This window comes from Lacerta agilis, chromosome 4 (genome assembly GCF_009819535.1).
Source record: "Lacerta agilis isolate rLacAgi1 chromosome 4, rLacAgi1.pri, whole genome shotgun sequence".
In the NCBI taxonomy this organism is placed as follows: Eukaryota; Metazoa; Chordata; class Lepidosauria; order Squamata; family Lacertidae; genus Lacerta; species Lacerta agilis.
Genome location: NC_046315.1, coordinates 26,911,040 through 26,930,013, shown reverse-complemented (window position 1 = coordinate 26,930,013; position 18,974 = coordinate 26,911,040). Strand labels below are relative to the sequence as shown.

The 18,974-nt window shown below is 41.9% G+C and overlaps 1 protein-coding gene across 2 annotated transcripts in view; it reads left to right on the top strand.

Moving 5' to 3' along the window:
* DCLK1 (doublecortin like kinase 1) overlaps positions 1-18,974 on the top strand; it is a 198,035-nt gene that overhangs the window by 89,736 nt on the left and 89,325 nt on the right. For both annotated transcript variants that reach the window (XM_033146510.1, XM_033146509.1), the window contains exon 4: positions 516-615. In XM_033146510.1, the coding sequence (XP_033002401.1) occupies positions 516-615 (100 nt within the window). The remainder of the gene's footprint in view (positions 1-515; positions 616-18,974) is intronic.

Genomic DNA, 18,974 nt, shown 5'->3' with positions numbered 1-18,974 from the left:
AAGATGGCCACACAAAAAGCACATTACAGTTATTCAACTGCGCATTTTGAGGAGAAGCTTGTCAGGTGGCAGTGGTAGCTTCTTTCTGAAAACAGCAGGTTCTCAAATCCCAGTGCTCAGATCACAGAATTTGTTTCTGTTTGTTTGCTTGGGTCCTAAAAACTTCCCATAACTCCAATTACTGGTTATCTAATAGATCTTGTTAAAATTATCACAATAATCTTTGCCAACAGCAAAGCAAAGTAAACTGAAAGCCACCAGAGATACTGTATACAAATTGCCAAAACATAAAAGTTACCATATATGGCAAAATTTTCATGCAGCGTGGTAAAGTATACCATTATTGAATCACCAGTGTTTTCCATTAAAAACTTTCATATTTCAAAAAGTTTCCCTAGCCGATGATTTGGAGTACTCCTGCAATGAAATCTCTTCTGCATTTAAAGCATTGTACTAGATGTTCTCATTTGTGAGATAGCTGGTGTCATTTTCGTTCTTCTTTTTTCTTATTGCAGGTGATGTGCCTTCAGGATTTTTTTGGCGAAGATGACATTTTCATTGCATGTGGCCCTGAAAAGTTCCGTTATCAGGATGACTTCTTGCTAGATGAAAGTGGTAAGAAAACAATATTTTTCATAGATGCATCACTATATATTTTTTTAATTAAGAAATGTTTTAAATTTCCAAGCTGTGCATTTGTGAATGGTTTTTATTATCTGGGCCAAGTGGGCTAAATGAAACCATTAACCCAGAGTTTGGTACAGAAGCAGTCACTTCATGTTTTCAAAATCCTTGCAAATACTTCTAGCTATTGATTAGATGAAAAGCAGCAGAGGGTTGATCATTTCTCTACATAAAAGTTTGCAATAAATATAGTAGTTTTCATCATTCACCTGGTGTAGAAGCTGCTGTTTTATAAGAAGATGAAAGATATTCATAGAAGAGAGGTCTATCCAGGGCTATTAGGATACCTATATGAAACCTCAGTGATCAGAGAGTCAATATAGTGCCATGAATTAGAGGTCAGGGAAAATTCAGGAGGGAGAAAAATTCAGAAAACAATGAATTTTTAAAGGGGTTTTTTCAAGGTTTATTCTGGGCCTTTGCACCTCTATGTTGAATACTAGTTTCTGCAGAAAAAAAACAGTGGGAAAAGACTAAAGTATTATAGACTGCCGTTCCATGCACATAACTCCTGCACAGAATCATAGTATAATACACTGTGGTAGTTAGTGTGTCAGATTACAACCTGAGATACCAGGGTTTAAATCCCCATTTAGCCATTAAGCACACTGGGCCGGTCACTGTCTCTCAGCCTAACCTCACGAGACTATTGAGAAGATAAGGTAGGGAGGTGGAGAACCACGTAGGTCACTTTGAGCTCATTGGGGGAAAGGTGGGATATCAATGCAATATTAAATAAATAAAAAGAGAAAGCTTTTGTACCAAAATAACAGAGAATTTGGGAGAGCAGGGGAGGGGGGAGATGCTGAAATCTGGTTTCATCTTAATTTGTTGTCATATCATTTTGAGTTCTGCTTCCTTGTTGCCTGCAATTTTTTTTTAGTACATTGGCAACTGGTTTCCTTTTGCAAAATATAACCTATTAAGGCTAGAAATGTCACGTTTAACTGTCAGGTTTCTGTAACCTTGAATAGTATATGCCTTGATGGTGAGGCAGAGAAAGGGGAAATGGTAACAGTTCCCATCTGTTGTGATTTATGGAACACTGGCCAATGTGTTAAGCAGCTTTTTGGCTGGGCTCTGAGTAGCAGACACTGCCAGCTGGCTTGTTCTTCTCCCCACATCAGGAGAAGACACTTTCACAGTGGAGAAATTTCTGTGGTGGGGCATCTGGGAAATCTCTTGGATTGTGTCTGTCCTCAAGGAGTAGGTCTGAAGAGTTCTGTCATAATCTCAGGTGTCCCAAACTTGTATTCTGAATGGAGTGTAACAAATGAGAACATGATGAACCAGGAAGAGGCTGATGCTGAATAAGCTTAGGGATGAGTCACGACTCAATACTCCCCCTCCCCATCTCAACACACATCAAGGGTAGCAGCTCATATAGAAATTTGGTGGTGGGATGTGCTGAGGGAGGTTAATTCCTGCTCTGAAAGATTTTGCAGGAAGGTATTAGACTGAAAAACATTTCCTCACAGCATCACTGGAAGTTAGCTAAACACTGGCATCTCATAAGATTTCCAGTGCTGGATCAGACCAAAAGCTTATCTAGCGCAGCATCCATTTTCTCTCATTGGCCAAACAGATGCCTATGGGAAGCCTACATCTTTATGAGTCACTTAGTACTGTTGCACATGCTCCCAGTCTCTGAGTGGTGAGAGATTCCAGGGGTTCCAGCCTTTAACCAGAGTCTGGCTTCCTTAGAATGAAGGTCAATGGAAACTGTGGTGTCTTTAGGACATATAGTATTGTTTACACATATATACAACCTGAACTTAGGCTGGAGAGGCTCACAGCATTAACACTTCAACAGATCTGGCCTCCCCACTAGGCTTCAAGGGAAGCCCCAAGCCACAGCTTTGGGTCCAGCACAGAGCAAAGCAAGCCTCTGTGTTTCCAGCTTCTGGAAAGGCACCCCCCCTTCTCTCACAAACAGTCCCCCTTGGCCTGTTGTTTTCCCTCCTAGAATTAAGTGGCATCCAGCCAGGTGAGGTAGGAAAAGGCCCATCCATTTGTTTCTGCTGCAACAGTGCAACCTCTTTGGACATGTAAATGGCAGTATTGGCTTGGCTCATTCTGCAGGTTTTGTCTCACAGATACAGGATTGCAGGCCTGGATGGGACCCACCAAACCTATAGCAATACCTATCCACAATTAAAATATCTATTTGTGGGCATAAACACAAAACAGCTGCAGAAGTATCTCAGTGACAAAGCATCAATATAAACAGTTAAGCAGATAGGCAAATTAGGCACCTCTCCAAATATAGCAACACGGTCAGAGCAGTCAACCTTTTCCCCTTTGTGAGCTTACAGATCCAAGCTCTGGCACTACAATTTTGCCGTTGCTTGGAAAGTCTTTTAAGTCATGATCAAATTCTCCCAGTAGTGGCATAATGAAACATTTAGGTTCCAAGAACTCTTATTCATTGCCTTTTGCTTTGTTGGAAATTTGCATGGTTAGAGATTTCCTTTTTCTGGTTTCTGTATTGTAACAGTTGTTACAATTTAGTTTTTAATACGCTATTGTTGCTCAACAAGAACATAAATTTTATTGTTCTGTGTCATCTACATCATTGCTGGCGAACCTGGGCTCTCCACGGGTTGATGGACTCCCAATGCCATCCGCCCAACGCAGAACAGCCAATGGTTGGGAATGATGGGAGTTATAGTGTGTTACGTTAACATATGAGAGCGCTGGAGGTGGAATAGTTAAACAGGTTACCCAATCAGAACCCAGGAGGGGGTGGAGTCAGAGGGACTATAAAACCAGCTCTGGGAGAGGCAAGAGGAGTTGGTTGGCGGGTTGGGTGGTTGGTTGGAGTGGGAATGAATTGGGAGAGAGTCTGTGGGTAGGTTGAGTTAGTGTAGCAGAATAAGCTGAGTCAGGAACAGTTAGGAGCTAAGAAGACAAGTAAAAAGCAGAGAGGTGGTTTAAAGAGGAAGTTATAGGTCTGGATAGGCACCCCATGATTGTAATTGACTGAGATCATTTATGAAACCACACGCTTGTTAAACTACAATAAATAAACAGAAGTTTTATGTTACAATTTAACCCTGACTGGACTCAGTATTTTACCAGGTAGGGCCTGGTTGGTGGCAGCAAGAAATAAAGTGGTGGCACAGGGATCAATAGACGGTGAAACGTCCGGAGACCCTGTGTGGTCGCCACATAGTGCAGCAGTGTGGGAGGGGCAGCAAGTGCCTCTCCCCTGGCAGTGACTTTCGAGGGTATCAGACTGGGGTCCTTCTCAGCCATATCTTAGAGACGCCAGGGATTGAACCTGGAGCCTTTTGCTTTATTCCTGAGCTATGGTCATTTTCTGTGTCTTTTCTTAATCATATTTTGCTTTATTATGCTCCCCATGGCTAAGAGCTGTCAGATTTCATTGGAGGAAAAACAGGGTTCAAACAAGTTGCATATGGGGACATGTCTCAGTGATCCCATTCACTGAAATTCCATCTTGTCCTTGTCGTGAGTTTATGAACTCTATTGTGAAAATGAATGGCTCATGTCTCAGCTTCATTCTTTCGTTTGAAATGTGGGTGTATAGGACAATCCATTAGATGAATGAAATTTTGCCCTGAATAAGAGGCTCTCCTTTTGTGTTTGTGTGTCATGTTAAAGCAAGTGGCTCAGCATACTACTTACTTAGACATACATTTTATGTACCAGAAGCTCTGGATAAGCACATATTATTCTTCCTGAAAGTGTCCACATACATCTTGTTACAATGGTGGTATCTCTTCTAAATAGAACCTAATTATTCAAAATCCATAATTCAATAGCTTTCAGAAAGTGCCAAACTTTCCTGGGGGCATTTGAGGATAATATATTCACCCTTAATATTCATTAAGTTCTTTTTTAAAGGGGGGAAAAATCTTATATTAAAAAGTCACAGTATGTCAGCTGAGAGGAGAGAAGAAAACCTCATTGGAAAAATGTTTCAAAACTGATTAGTTCTGAAATAGTGTAATAACCTGAAATAAATTGATGAACAGTTCATAAAGCCAGGAACTAATGGAATTGGTTTAGGGAGGGAAGAGTGGAGCCTAGAAGTTTTTGTTTTCTGAATTAAGATATGGTATTGTGTTCCAATGCAATGGTGTACAATCAACCTACTGATAAATCTTTACCCTGTTTTGTGGCATGGCTGTGTTTTGCCTGTCTTTAGTTTATTTATTTATTTATTTATTGACATTTGTATCGTGCTCAATCAGCAATGCCCTCTGACTGGTTCACAAATTTTAAAACAATTAAAATACAACTACAGTTCCAAAATTAAACAAAGCAATGTAAAAACAGATCAAGACAGAAACCAAGCGAAAACAATGCTGTGAACTGCAGAGGCCACAGACAATGCGTTGTAGAGGGTTGGACAAGGGTCTCATTCCAACTCTACAGTTCTTCAATTCTGTGGTCTGTTTGTTGTGCATTCATCCTGATTTGCTTGCACAGCACTAAAGGTGAGATTGCTAACAGTCTAGAGGCATTCCTAGAGAGCCACTAGTGGCGAGTGGCCATGAAGGACTATTTGGGCCTCATGACTAATCTTTCTCCTTGCTATGTAGCACTGGAAGCAAAGGGTGCAGATGTAGCCCAAGCAACTATTGTTCAAATTATATTCTTTTGAATTTGCAGTAAATAAGTATATAACAGGAATGACAACTAATTCCCTGAGGCTTCTTCTGTCTTGAAATACGGTCTTCGATTTATTTACAGTGGTACCTCAGGTTACATACGCTTCAGGTTACAGACTCCGCTAACCCAGAAATAACGCTTCAGGTTAAGAACTTTGCTTCAGGATAAGAACAGAAATCGTGCTCTGGCGGCGCAGCGGCAGCGAGAGGTCCCATTAGCTAAAGTGATGCTTCAGGTTAAGAACAGTTTCAGGTTAAAAACAGACCTCCAGAACAAATTAAGTTCTTAACCTGAGGTACCACTGTACTACATTTATATCCCAGGGAGCTCAAGGCAACATATTTGGGTCTCCCCCACTCCCTATTTTGTTGTCATAACAACTCTGTGAGTTTGAATACTTCCTCCCTTATTAGCAGTAATAAGAGTAATATAATAATATTTAACACATAAGCTGCTTTTCTGTAATTATTTATTCTAAGTGTCATGCAAAATATTTTTGTTCCCTAAGGTTGAAGTGTCCTCTAGAGAATAAAATGGCAGTTTATGATAACATATCATTTATTTTAAATTAGCATTTCCTTTTGTTTAAAACGGAACCACTGTGCTCTGCCCTCAGGTACATGGCCAACCATTTTCTGTCCCATCTGGGTTTTTCAAAAATAACCCTAGTCTGGATTGTGGATTGCCAAAAACAACGCAGTCACTTGAATGCTCTGCCATAGACACAGACCACAGCACTAACACTCAACAATCTTTTGGATTTCTCTGTTAAAAGGAAACCTGCTGGATTTCACCCTTGGTACCTAGAGCATAGAAATACCAGTGGCTACAAAGGAAGATCAGTAAGTTAGGAAAGGACATGTTAATGTTGCCGCAAAATGCTCAGAGGGTGGAAAGCTTGACTCAATGTACTGGAGGCTTCGGGTTACATGGCTCCAAAATCACGTCCACCTCTGAAATTGGGGACTGGGGGACCCCTTTAGTTAGTACCCTGTTCAGCTAAGAATAACTACAGGAACATGTTGCCACTGGAGAATAAGAGTCTCTAGCAACCATCTAGAGCAGTGATTTGGAACCAGTGGCCCTCAAAGTGTTGTTGGGCTCCTAATCCTATCAGCCCCAAACAGTTTAGCTGATGGTCAGAGATTATGGGAGCAGTACTCTGGCAACATCTGCACCCCGCCGGTGAGCTAAAGGCTTCCTACATGGAACTGCTTACTGCATGATACACTTAAAGCAGATATTATGCTTTGAATAATCTAAGGCTGACTAATTACTGGTAATTTTTTCCTGTTACCATGGTGCTAAGAGGATGAGGTCATGGGGTGGTGATTAAAACAATATCTTAGATCTTAGTGAGTTTTTTAAGAGGTATAATGCCTCTTTTGTCCAGAAAGACAAAACTTCAATGATATCTGTGGACTTTCAGCAACATGAGACAGGTGACAGTTGGTCCTAGGAAAATCTACAGGAGGCTTGTTAGGAGACAAAAAGGGGGGGTAATTGGAAAGCAATTCATTTTCTTGGTGTCCATACTTGGTAAAATAATAGGGTGATTTTTAACAGCATTATTGCCTATTCTGTCAGGATAAGAAGTTTAGGAGTCAGAGGCTGGTTTTCAGATCGCCTACAGACAGCCACCCAATCTTAAACAACTCCTCACCCACAATAATACAACAACAGGACTTAACATGGACACTGGTACCAGAGCCTGCAATAAACCCAGATGTCAACTTTGCTGCCATGTACACCCGGACAACACTATTACTGGCCGCAACATCAAACATACCATCTCAGGACTATTTAATTGCTCATCTTCTAAAATTGCATATGCCATCAAATGCCAACAGTGCCCTTCAGCTCTCTATATTGGACAAACATGCCAAACCCTACGCCAAAGGATAAATGGACATAAATCTGATATCAGGAATCACAAGACAGAGAAACCAGTAGGAGAACACTTCAGTCTCCCAGGACATTCTATGTAAGATCTCAAAGTAGCTGTCTTACTGCAAAGGAATTTCAGAAATAGACTGGAAAGAGAAGTTGCTGAATTGCAACTAATTACCAAACTTAAAACCATGGAGAGACCTGGTCTGAACAAAGACATTGGATTCTTATCTCATTATACATGACAAAGCTATCTTTAGCCATCTCACCCCTTGCTTTTTCCTGTAAGACCAATTGCAGCCGTTAACAGTCGTCAACAGGTTTTCCACACCTATCAGCCAATCACCCATTCCCACCACCCTTCTGAGTAATACCCCTCCCCACTCTCTCACTATATATAAGGGTCTGGTGACTTCTGTTTCAGTGTATCTGAAGAAGTGTGCATGAAACACACGAAAGCTCATACCAAGGACAAACTTAGTTGGTCTCTAAGGTGCTACTGGAAGGATTTTTTTAAATTTTGTTTTGACTATGGCAGACCAACACGGCTACCTACCTGTAACTCTCCTTTTTAATTCAAGATGCCCAAGGTGGAGGCTATGTTGCTATATCTGATTTCCCATCCCTCCCCAGCTCACTAAGTCAAGTATCCATTTAGATGCCAGGTGGCCTGAAGAAAACTGGGATTAAACTGAGTTTTAAATCTCTAACCCCTTTTACTGAATATTCTCACCATTAGGTAGTTAGTATTTTTCCTTTTGTTAAGGGCTTCCTTATTAGATCCTTGATGGAGGAAAAGGCCATCAATGACTGCTAGTGATAGATGTATACTATCTTCAAGGCTGGAGGCAGTATGCCTCTGAAAACCAGCTGGTGGGAATCTCAAAGGAAAAGAATGCCTTCATGCCCTACTGGAGGACTTCCCATATGCATCTGATTGGCTACTGAGTAAGCGGAGAGCTAGGCTAGATAGGCCCTGGGGCAGAAGACGAGTAGCAATGCCTTGTGGAGCACCCCAGCTCTCTCCAGGTTTGGCGAGAGGGGGGCATTCCAGCGGCAGCAGAAGTGGGAGTGTGAGGTGCTTGGTGGGGGAGGGAAACAGCACCTTCCCATTTCACCTCAGGTTGCAAAACAAACAAGGTCACCCCTGTTATCACTGTCTACTCTACTGCATTTCAGTCATGTCACTTGTGGCTTATATTTTTGCACCGTGCTCAGCAAAAGCATGCACTATTAATAACTAGACAATGTGGGTTTATTGCAGTTCATGATGTAGTTGTGCTGAAGATATTTCTGATCCCACCCCACCCTGTCATCTTCTCTCACCATAATTATTGGGAGCTTTTCAGTCTGGAAGGCTTTTCTGAATCGCCCAAGTCCTTCCTAAGGACTGCATAGTTACGTGTTTCACAGTGATGAAATTTTGGTGTCAAGCAAGTTGAATTATGAGGCCTGGCATCCTCCTTAAAGCAAAGTGATTCAGAATGGCTACCCAATACTTTTGCTGTTTCTTTGGGCTCTTGCTGCAGGAAATTGGCAGTTGCTTTGTGTTTTGGATACTTATATTTTTAACCTTTGCCAATGATGCCATCCTCATGCCTAGCAGGACTCTTTCTGTGTGCATCATACATCTGTGCATAACAGAATGAAAAGGATCTTTACCGTGAGACAGGATTGAAAGACTGTCATTCTTGGGATAACTTAACAAACCACAAGCATATTAAAATTTCATATTACCAATTGAACACATTGACTCCACCCCACCCCGGTGCTTCATTTTGATTTATTGTACTCATTTTAGTTTTGAAATGGCACTTGGGATGCCATCTTTGTCTTGACCTTTTGCCAGGATGACTCATCTCTCGCTGCGCTGGTAATAAGAAAAGTACTTAATTTCATGAGCTGGAAACCATACTAGGGGGAAACATGATGTACCTGATTCTGAAGGCGGCCTGAGCTGGCTTGGTTGAGGACATGCTTGTTACTATTTTGCAAAACTGCAAACACTTCAGGTTTTTATTTTTGTTTTTAAACATCCTGAGGACAGTATTTAGAAAATACTGTGAATCATGCCTGAGGCAGCTAACAACATTAATTAGTTTTAAAAGATCAGTAAAACAGTGGCTCTGTGGGTTAAACCACAGATCCTAGGGCTTGCTGATCGGAAGGTCGGCAGTTTGAATCCCTGGGACGGGGTGAGCTCCCATTGCTCGGTCCCTGCTCCTGCCAACCTAGCAGCTTGAAAGCACGTCAAAGTACATGTAGATAAACAGGTACTGCTCTGGTGGGAAGGTAAACGGCGTTTCCGTGCGCTGCTCTGGTTCGCCAGAAGCGGCTTAGTCATGCTGGCCACATGACCCGGAAGCTGTATGCCGGCTCCCTTGGCCAATAAAGCGAGATGAGTGCTGCAACCCCAGAGTCGGACATGACTGGACCTAATGGTCAGGGATCCCTTTACCCTTTACCCTTTAAAACAGTGAAAAACATTGCCAAAATTATTGCTCTGAATTGGGGGGGGGCGGTGGTGGTAGGCTATACAGTGGTACCTTGGGTTACATATGCTTCAGGTTACAGACTCCACTAACCCAGAAATAACGCTTCAGGTTAAGAACTTTGCTTCAGGATAAGAACAGAAATCGTGCTCTGGCAGTGCAGCGGCAGCAGGAGGCCCCATTAGCTAAAGTGGTGCTTCAGGTTAAGAACAGTTTCAGGTTAAGAACGGACCTCCGGAATGAATTAAGTACTTAACCTGAGGTACCACTGTATGGCTGAGCCCCTTTCTAATTTCCGGATCCAGCACAGATTCAATTTGTGGAATAGCCAGACTAGCTTCTTGTTGAGGTAATGACCCTCTAAGTATGGCTCCGTGCCAGATGGCAAATGGGTGGGTCCACCTCCCTCCACTTGTCAGTACTTAGAAAGAAAGAGGCAGAGTTGGTGTGTGACAGGTAGAAGCTGGACACAGGCTGCAGACTGAAGTCTATGCGGAAGAGCCACGCCTGATTTCTTCTGGAATCCATCGTGGGCTCAGGTTGTATATGTGTGTAGATAAGCCATATACAATAAAGACACCACAGTCTCCGCTGTCCCTCATTCCACGGAAACCTAACCCTGGGTCAACACCAGGAATCCCTGGAATCTCGCCCTGCTCAGAGTTTAGGGTGGCGTGCAACACTATTAAAATAGAAAATAAAAATAATTTGTTAGATGGAATTTGTTAAGGAGTCCTGCCTTATTCCTGAACTCCCATTGTCGGGGAAAATACTAACATAACTCTGTAAGGAGGATAAGAGCAAGCAGGGGCACTTATATAATTTTTATAAAATAGACACTCCCTGTATCTCTATGACTCCTTCCCAGTTGGACTTGTAGACATAGCTGCTTGCAGGACTGGGGGAATTGTTCTCAGCTCTTTGTTGCTGTGTCATTGACTGTTCCAAGAGCTGTGTGGGTGGTGCCTTGACCAGCCCAAAGACTTTATAAGGCCAGCTGAAAGAGAGATGCCAAATAGATTGGTCCCTTTGGGGTCAACACTTTTGGGATGAGATGAGGCCAAGGGCACCACACTATTTGATTGGCTTTTGCTGGGAGTATAACTGGTTGTATTTTTTAATGCTCATACCAAGTATGCCAACCATCCCAGGTCTGGTTCAGGCTCATGGATCAACCTTTGGTTCATGGTTCCATGCTTCTCTCCCCAGTCCCCAGGACTCTCCCCATTCTTCAGGCCTAGATGGAGGGTGAAATGTGTTGCACATCTGACTTTTGTTGGTCAGAATGCAGTAAGATAAGACACTCATTTTTTGCTCCACCCATTAGCTCTAGCCCCACCTACCACTGACATGTGACTCCCAGAATTTTGTGTATGAAAGAATGTGGCCCTTGAGCTGGGAAAAAGGTTCCCTATGCCAGAACAGAATAGGCATTATCCTAATATATAGATATATGATACATAAAGCTGTTCTTTAAAGTTGGGGAAGGTGAAGCACATACAGCAGATACTCCTTTTAGTAGCTGACTAATCGGCAATGGAATTCAAGGGGAAACCACCTTTTATGGCTACTTCATACCCACTTCATTTCTCTGTAATATCTTGACAGGTTGGCTTCCCTAGGCAAGAATTAATGTGGCTCTAATTTAATTTTATAGTCATTTTGATTGCTGTATATTTATTTGGCTCAAAGTCAGTGATAACATTTAGAAATAGAAACACGTGTTTTTTTCAGAAATCTGCCGCTAGAGGAAGCCTTTGCTCATCCCAGCCTCAAAATGCTGTCTCCGAAAGAAGCTTGGGTTTCATCTGCAAGAGGGCTTTCAAAACTGAAAAGCTGTAACCGCACACACTGGCCTCATTCAGATGTCACAGTAAACTGTGGTTTAGAGTTATGTGAATGAGCCTGAGGCTTGTCAGCTATCCCTCATTCCTTCCCTCCTCTTATCTGGTGCTGCTGCAAAGGGGTTGGAAGCTTTCGCTCCCATTTTTAACTAACTACAGTTTAGCATTAAACTAAACAGATAACCTGTGATCGTTCTTAACTGGGTAACTGAAATGTCCCAGCTTCAGCCTGCAGCAGATTAAATTCCAAAGCTTACTGGTTGAACTTGAATGACAACATCCAACACTCTGCACAAAAAACGCACTGAAGGTTTGCAGAGCCCAGCGCTTGTCAATAATAATGTCACCACATTCTAACAATACAACAAGGTTAAACATTCTTCAGTAATAGTTCTGTTGTTATGCATGTTTAACTTTTAAAGCAAAAAAAAAAAAGTGCATCTGAAGGCAATTCCTGTCAACTCCTTCCCTAGCAGGAGTCCAAGGACATGATCTTCCAGGTTAGCAAGTGACCAAAGGAAGTCAAGGATTAAATTTGAAGACAAAATGCATACCAGAGAGTGATGATCTTGTGTTGCATAGACAGAGTTTAATAGAATATTCTTCATCTGACAGAGGCTTCTCCCATTGTCTTTCTAAGACCAGAATGGAGTCCCTCGTTCTGGGCACAGACTATCATTGTCAAAAATTAGACCATCTACGAGTCCTTAGACAGCATCTTAAAAAGCATAGACATCACCTTGCCCACAAAGGTCCGTATAGTTAAAGCTATGGTTTTCCCAGTAGTAATGTATGGAAGTGAGAGCTGGACCATAAAGAAGACTGATCGCCGAAGAATTGATGCTTTTGAATTATGGTGCTGGAGGAGACTCTTAAGAGTCCCATGGACTGCAAAAAGATCAAACTTATCCATCCTTTAAAGAAATCAGCCCTGAGTGCTCACTGGAAGGACAGATCCTGAAGTTGAGGCTCCAGTACTTTGGCCACCTCATGAGAAGAGAAGACTCCCTAGAAAAGACCCTGATGTTGGGAAAGATGGGGGCACAAGGAGAAGGGGACGACAGAGGATGAGATGGTTGGACAGTGTTCTCGAAGCGACTGGCATGAGTTTGGCCAAACTGCGGGAGACAGTGGAGGGTAGGCGTGCCTGGCGTGCTCTGGTTCATGGGGTCACGAAGAGTCGGACATGACTGAACGACTGAACAACAACAAAGAGTGCTGCAGTTACGTAATTTTAGATACTGGCTATAACAGTCTTATTCTAGATGGTAATGTGTATTCCTTCACTTTACTTTGAAATGTGGTTAGCCAGCCCTGCTCCTCTTCTGTCAGCTGAGTAAGACCCTGAACTTCCTCCTTGACTATATGTTTGATGCTGGGCATGAGGTCAGTGCTGTCAGCTAAATGTAGATATCCTACTCCAGAAACATTTTTGCACTCAGTTCCTGACCTAAGTGGTGATATGAATGATCAAGCCTACTTGATCTTGATGGATTGGGGTGGCGGTTTGAATGCTTTTAAACTGGGGGTGGCTAAACTTTTGCGCTCTAGATGTTATAATGCCATTATACTAATCTATAGTGTGACCACATTTGGACAACAGTTCTGGTTGCTTCACCTCATAAAAGGATATTTTAGGGCTGGAAAAGGGTCAGAAAAGGGCAGCCAGAATGATTAAGAGGAAGGAGCAACTCCGCTATGAGGAAAGGTTACAACTTTTGGGACTTTTTAGTTTAGAGAAAAGGCAAGTAAGAGGAGACATAATAGAGGTGTATAGAAATATGTAGGGTGTGAAGAAGGTGAAGAAAGTAAAGATTTCATCCCTCTCTCAAAACACTAGGACTTGTGGAAGATTCAGGACGAAGGAAAGTAATTGTTCCTACATGCATCGTTATCAACTATGGAATTTGCTCTCACAAGAAGCAGTGATGGCGCCAACGTAAAAGGTGACTGTTAAGGAGGATTAGAAAAATTAGTGGAGGAGGGGGCTATCAATGGCTATTAGCCATTATGGCTGTGCTCTGCCTCCACTGTCAGAGACAGAATGCATCTGAATGCCAGTGACTGTGAGAACACAATGCTCAGCTAGATCCAGAAGGCTCCTCTTAAGGTCTTATGTCCTTGTTCTTCTACTCCATCATTTCTGAAAAAGATGGTGATGCGGACAGGGGTTAACAACATCTGGAGTTGCAGGTTAGCCACCCCAGTTTCAAAAGTGAATAAAATGAAGAATTAAAACTATGTATTGCAGCTTATTTTATTGGAAAGGTTAACCTTTACGGTACTAATCTAGTCCCTGCTCCCATTAGCAAAAGGTTTTATGCTCTTAAATAGGAATGACTCTTCTGCAATTAAGAAAAGACAAGGACTTGCATCTGAGAATTTATGTGTGCTACTCTGCAAGGGAAAAAAAGGCTTCTTAAATCAGAATTATATTGATTTTTGCCTCCTTTCTCCTTAATGAAGCTAGCATTAAATGAACTCATTGCTGTTCTTTTTTTCCATGTAGAGAAATTTTGTTAATTGAACACCCCCTACCTCGGCTAAGATCTTGGCTTGCAGCCTTGGTTGGAATGATTCTTGTTCTAGATTTTGAAGTGTGCACTATCCCGTTGCTCATAGGGCACCAGGAAAAGGAAGAAACCACCTTTCTGCCACTTAAGAGTGAAATTCTGAAAGAGGTATATAGAGCGTTTTGTGTCCTAATTGGTGGACCTGAAACCTGGTCTCCAACATGTGACTCTCCAGGCATCTCTGTCTGACTATTGGGACCCTTCCATTTTCAAACTGGAGAAACTGTCATGGGCACCGCACATATCACTTACCTATTGGCTTCGATAGACTGCTTCTTTCATTGCTATTTTCACAGAGGGAAAGGGACCTTGTGGGCACCAGTGAAGACCTCTGCAGGTGCACCCATGGGTGCTATATTGGGGGTCCTTGGGTTAAATTCACACACTTTTTTTTTTACTTCATTTTTGCTTTCTTTGTGCTGGACTCAGCAAAGTGGTGGGGGAGACAAGGTTGGATACCGTAGCAGTTTTAATTCAACTGTCAATCTTCAAGCTTTTTGTCTCCTGTAGCAACCAAGTGAAAAACTGCCAACCTTAGAAAAATAACTTCTGTTATGTTAAGTCACAGCAGTTTAACTATGATCCAGAGTTCTGAAACACTGCATCAAGATCTTCAGAAGCTTGACTGTGTCTGTTTCATGTGTAATGTTGGGCGAATGAGCTGCAGGCATACTCTACAGAATACTCTAAAACATCTCTGAAACACTGCAGGGATTGGGTGGCAGCCAGGTATAGTGTGATGAAGTTTGGACACATTTCCAACATCAAAACGAACCTCCATGACAAGGAGAAAATGGAGTGGTGTCATCTTTATGGCGAAGTGAAGTCCCCCCTTTCAAAGCAAAACAAAAACTCAAAACACCTGCTCTATCCATTTTGTGCACCCGAGCCTCTTATTTGCTCCTGTGGATGTTGTGATTGATTCTGAGAACCTGGAATCAAAATGTAAGATTGCAGCCATGTGGGTACAAGGAGATTAATTTACCTTTTCGGCCTGTGGCTTCCCTTCCCATGGGGAGCCTGGAGGTTGGGGGTGGGAGCTTTGGATTGCATTAATTTGTCAAGTTCCTTCCTCCCCCTTCCGTCACTGTACATGCAGCTCATCTCGTATGAGGATTTTGGATCGAAAACTTCTCAGCATGTAATGAAGATAAATCAAACTCCTTGTATTCACAATATGGATTTTTTTTTAAAGACCTGCTGCTCCCCCCCCCCCCGCTGCCTTTATCATGGGGATGTTTTGTCACTCATTTGCAGAAGAAGCCTTTCTCCACTTTTTTTATGTGCCGAAGCACAATGAGTCCCATCTGGAAACAGATGTATTAGCAGTCTGTTTTATAGCTTTGTTCCTTTCCTTCATTTCCTCCTGCATTGCAGCAAATTTTGAGATAGTTATGGTATGAAGTAATTAAAACGAATAAATGAAACAGCATCTGATAACAAAGCAGCAATCTTCCATCATATTAAATCATTGATTAGAGGAAACTGTGGATTGTGGTGATGTCTTACTTTTAGGCTGCCTGTTATTAGCTGTGGAAGCTTTCTGGCTGGAATTTCCCGCTGGCTATTTGTTGGCAGCAAGACAGAGACAACTTGTACACTCTTAAAAAGATGTATGTCTTCTAAAACCATTTAGCAGTGGCTGTCCCTAGCTTTGGCTGCATTTTGAACATTAATTAATTAATTAATTAATTAATTAATTGAATGTATGAAATTTGCTTTTGGATTTAAGTAGTTGCATAATTATATTATGCCATTGGAGCTGTTCTTGTTTCCATTTCTGTTTGAGAAGTCATATCCTTTGCTGTCGCTTGAGGCTTCAGGTGGCATCAGTGGTGCAGAGTGCCTTCCATCAACTTCCACTGGTGGCCCAGCTGCACCCAGATCTGGACAGGGACAGCCTAACTACTGTTGTCTATGCCCTGGTAACCTCTAGGTTAGATTACTGTGCAACACGTTATACATAGGGCTGCCTCTGAAGACAGTTTGGAAACTTCAGCTGGTGTAGAATTAGGTGGCCAGGTTGCTCATTGGGGCAAGACGTTTTAAGCATATTACACCAATCCTGACCCAACTGCACTGGCTGACAATTAGTGTCCAAGCCCAATTCCAAGTGCTGGTTTTGATCTATAAAGCCTTAAATGGCATAGGACTGCAATACCTCAAGGAGTACCTCTCTCCATATGAACCTACCTGGACCCTGTGATCATCCTCTGAGGCTCTTCTTTGTATGTCTCCCCCATGAGAGGTCCAGCAGGTGGCAACACAAGAACGGGCCTTTCTGCAGTGGCTCCTCATTTGTGGAATGCTCTCACAAGGAAGGTTTTCCTTGTGCCTTCATCACACACCTTTAGGCACCAGGCGAAAATGTTCCTCTTCAACCAGGCCTTTGATTGGTTAAACAATCTATGGCCTTTTAACAGTATGGTGGGTGGTTATTGTTTTGTTTGGTTCTTGTTTTGTTTTCATTGTATTTTTTATCTTGTATTTTTATGCTGTGAACCACCCCGAGATGTATGGATGAAGTAGTAGTAGCAACCTCTGGACTTTTCTTCCTAATCCCCCAGGCTGTTCCTCTCTGTTGGAGGACAGAACTGTGTATGTTATGTGGCCTGTCCTAACTTCCTAAACTAGTTTGCTGCCTCAAGTGCAATGGAGGTTGCTCTTCCACCACCACTGTTGAAGTGAGATTCAACTTCCAGTGCAGTTGGCTTTTGTATGTGGAATGGGAAGTGGGCACCATCTTGTCCTTCACCTCAGGCAGTGCAACACCCTGAACCGATGGACCATTCCTGCATAGTGGGTTAAAAATGGCTACCTGAATCTACTTACTGAAGAATTAGAAAGCTGAAAGGGAAACTGATTGCCAGCCGCAGCGCCCACCTGGCACCATCAAGGTTAAATCAGAATTGTAATTGATGGATGCAGAGAACTTTTTCCTCTTGAAGAGGCAGGTGTGAAATGGCCAGCTAAATTTTAGGCATCTATGACTCTGCAGGGCGTACCCTCCCCCAAGAGCTGCTCTGTCCCCAAGAGCGTCATACTGTCCCCAAGAGCGTCATACTGTCCCCAAGCTCACCTGAGATGAATTTTCTGGACATCTTCCCATCCTCACAAATTAACAGTGTCATTTTCCAGATTCTGTTTCCAGACTGTTACTTTTGCCAAAGTTGTGACAAAAGAAAACTAAAGTAGGCAAAGCCAATTTGTATTATTTAATCCAATACCAATAAGGCACACTAATGAAAAGGAACCAAAAATGAAATGCTTAAGAACTAACAATAACTAAAGGACAAATAGAAAGGAAAAAAGAAACAGAAGGAAAATAAGGAATATTATTCTATAACAAAACAGATATATCACTAGCTAGCTATATATACCCAGTGCTAGTTATGCTCAGAGTAGACCCACTGAAATAAAGGAACGTGACTCATTTAGGTGAATTAATTTCAGTGGATCTACTTTGGGTAGAACTTAATTGGATACAACCCATAATTTCCTTTGTTATTAGGAGGAAGACATAAAAAGGGGAAATTAAGCTTGGTAGAATTTTGGGACATTGTCTTATTTATTATTCTGCAACTGTTCAAAAGCATACAATATCCATCAAACAATATGAGTAGCTAGAAATTCTAGGTGGGCATGGGGGCATTAAGCTTGAAATAAATTCCCCCAAATTAGTTTCAGCTCTAGAATAATGCTTGTGGCAAGGGCATTGGAATAGCAAGAAGCATGGGGAATATCAGAATTTTCATTAGTTCACCTAACATAAATCTATACTCATATTATCTTTCCAAAGTACAGCCCTGCTCTCATTTAATATAATGTATAGAAACTCAAGTATAATTCCTATGATTTTTTCTTTTAAGCTTTAAAGTGCAATAAAAGGATTGAGCCAAGAGTTTTCTTGGTCAAGCATCACTTCTTGCTGCAAAAGCACCCATTTAATTCACAAAAAGACATCTTGTGTAGCTAGTAAATTTGTGAACTACTCTGCCAGGCATAACATGCTTTGCTGATGGCAGTGACTCATTTTGTGGAAGGTCGCCAGCTTCAAAGGGAACACTGACTTTTGCCAACTTTCCCCTCTGAAGCTTAGCTCCAGTTTTTCTTACAGAAAGACGTCATCTGATTTAAAGCGAATCTTCTCATTCAGTATCATGACTGATATTGTAACTTACGACTCTTCCTGCATTAGAAGGTGTTCTGCATTGTGAACACAACTATGCAGACCCTACTGAAGCCCATGCAAGCAAAGAAGTATCCTTCCTCTCTGTTTCATTTTCTCAGTCCCTCTTTGTTAAAAAACAAAACAAATCTTTATTTGCATGTAGTCCTTTGTGATAGCAAAACCACTTTCCATTCTAACATTTATCAGTTCCTGCAAGGTTCGCAGATCAAATGAGAGACTCGTTCTCCACCATTCATTCCCTCAGCCTTGTTTTAACATGGACTTTTCTGCTTGCTGTAGCTGATTAGCATAGATGGGATGTATGAACAAGCTTTCACCTAATGCTTCTTCTGTCTGGCACTGATGAGTGGTTTGTTGAAACCTGCTTTAGTAGCTTCTCCTGAAAACTCCCATTGAAATAAATGGGCTACACACACCAGGCACAACTATTTGAGATAATCCAATAGAAAGCACTCTTAACCTCATTACTTACCCTAACGAGTGTGTTTAGGATTTTGACATGCCATTTCCCCTCTCATCACCCTTAAAGGATGAAGTATGCAGCTATTAAGCAGACACTGGGATGTAAGGTTCTTTCTGACTAAAAATGTTTTAGTGTGATGACTAATTGTTGCACTTCATATATATAGCATAATAATATGCGATTGCTCATGGTTCC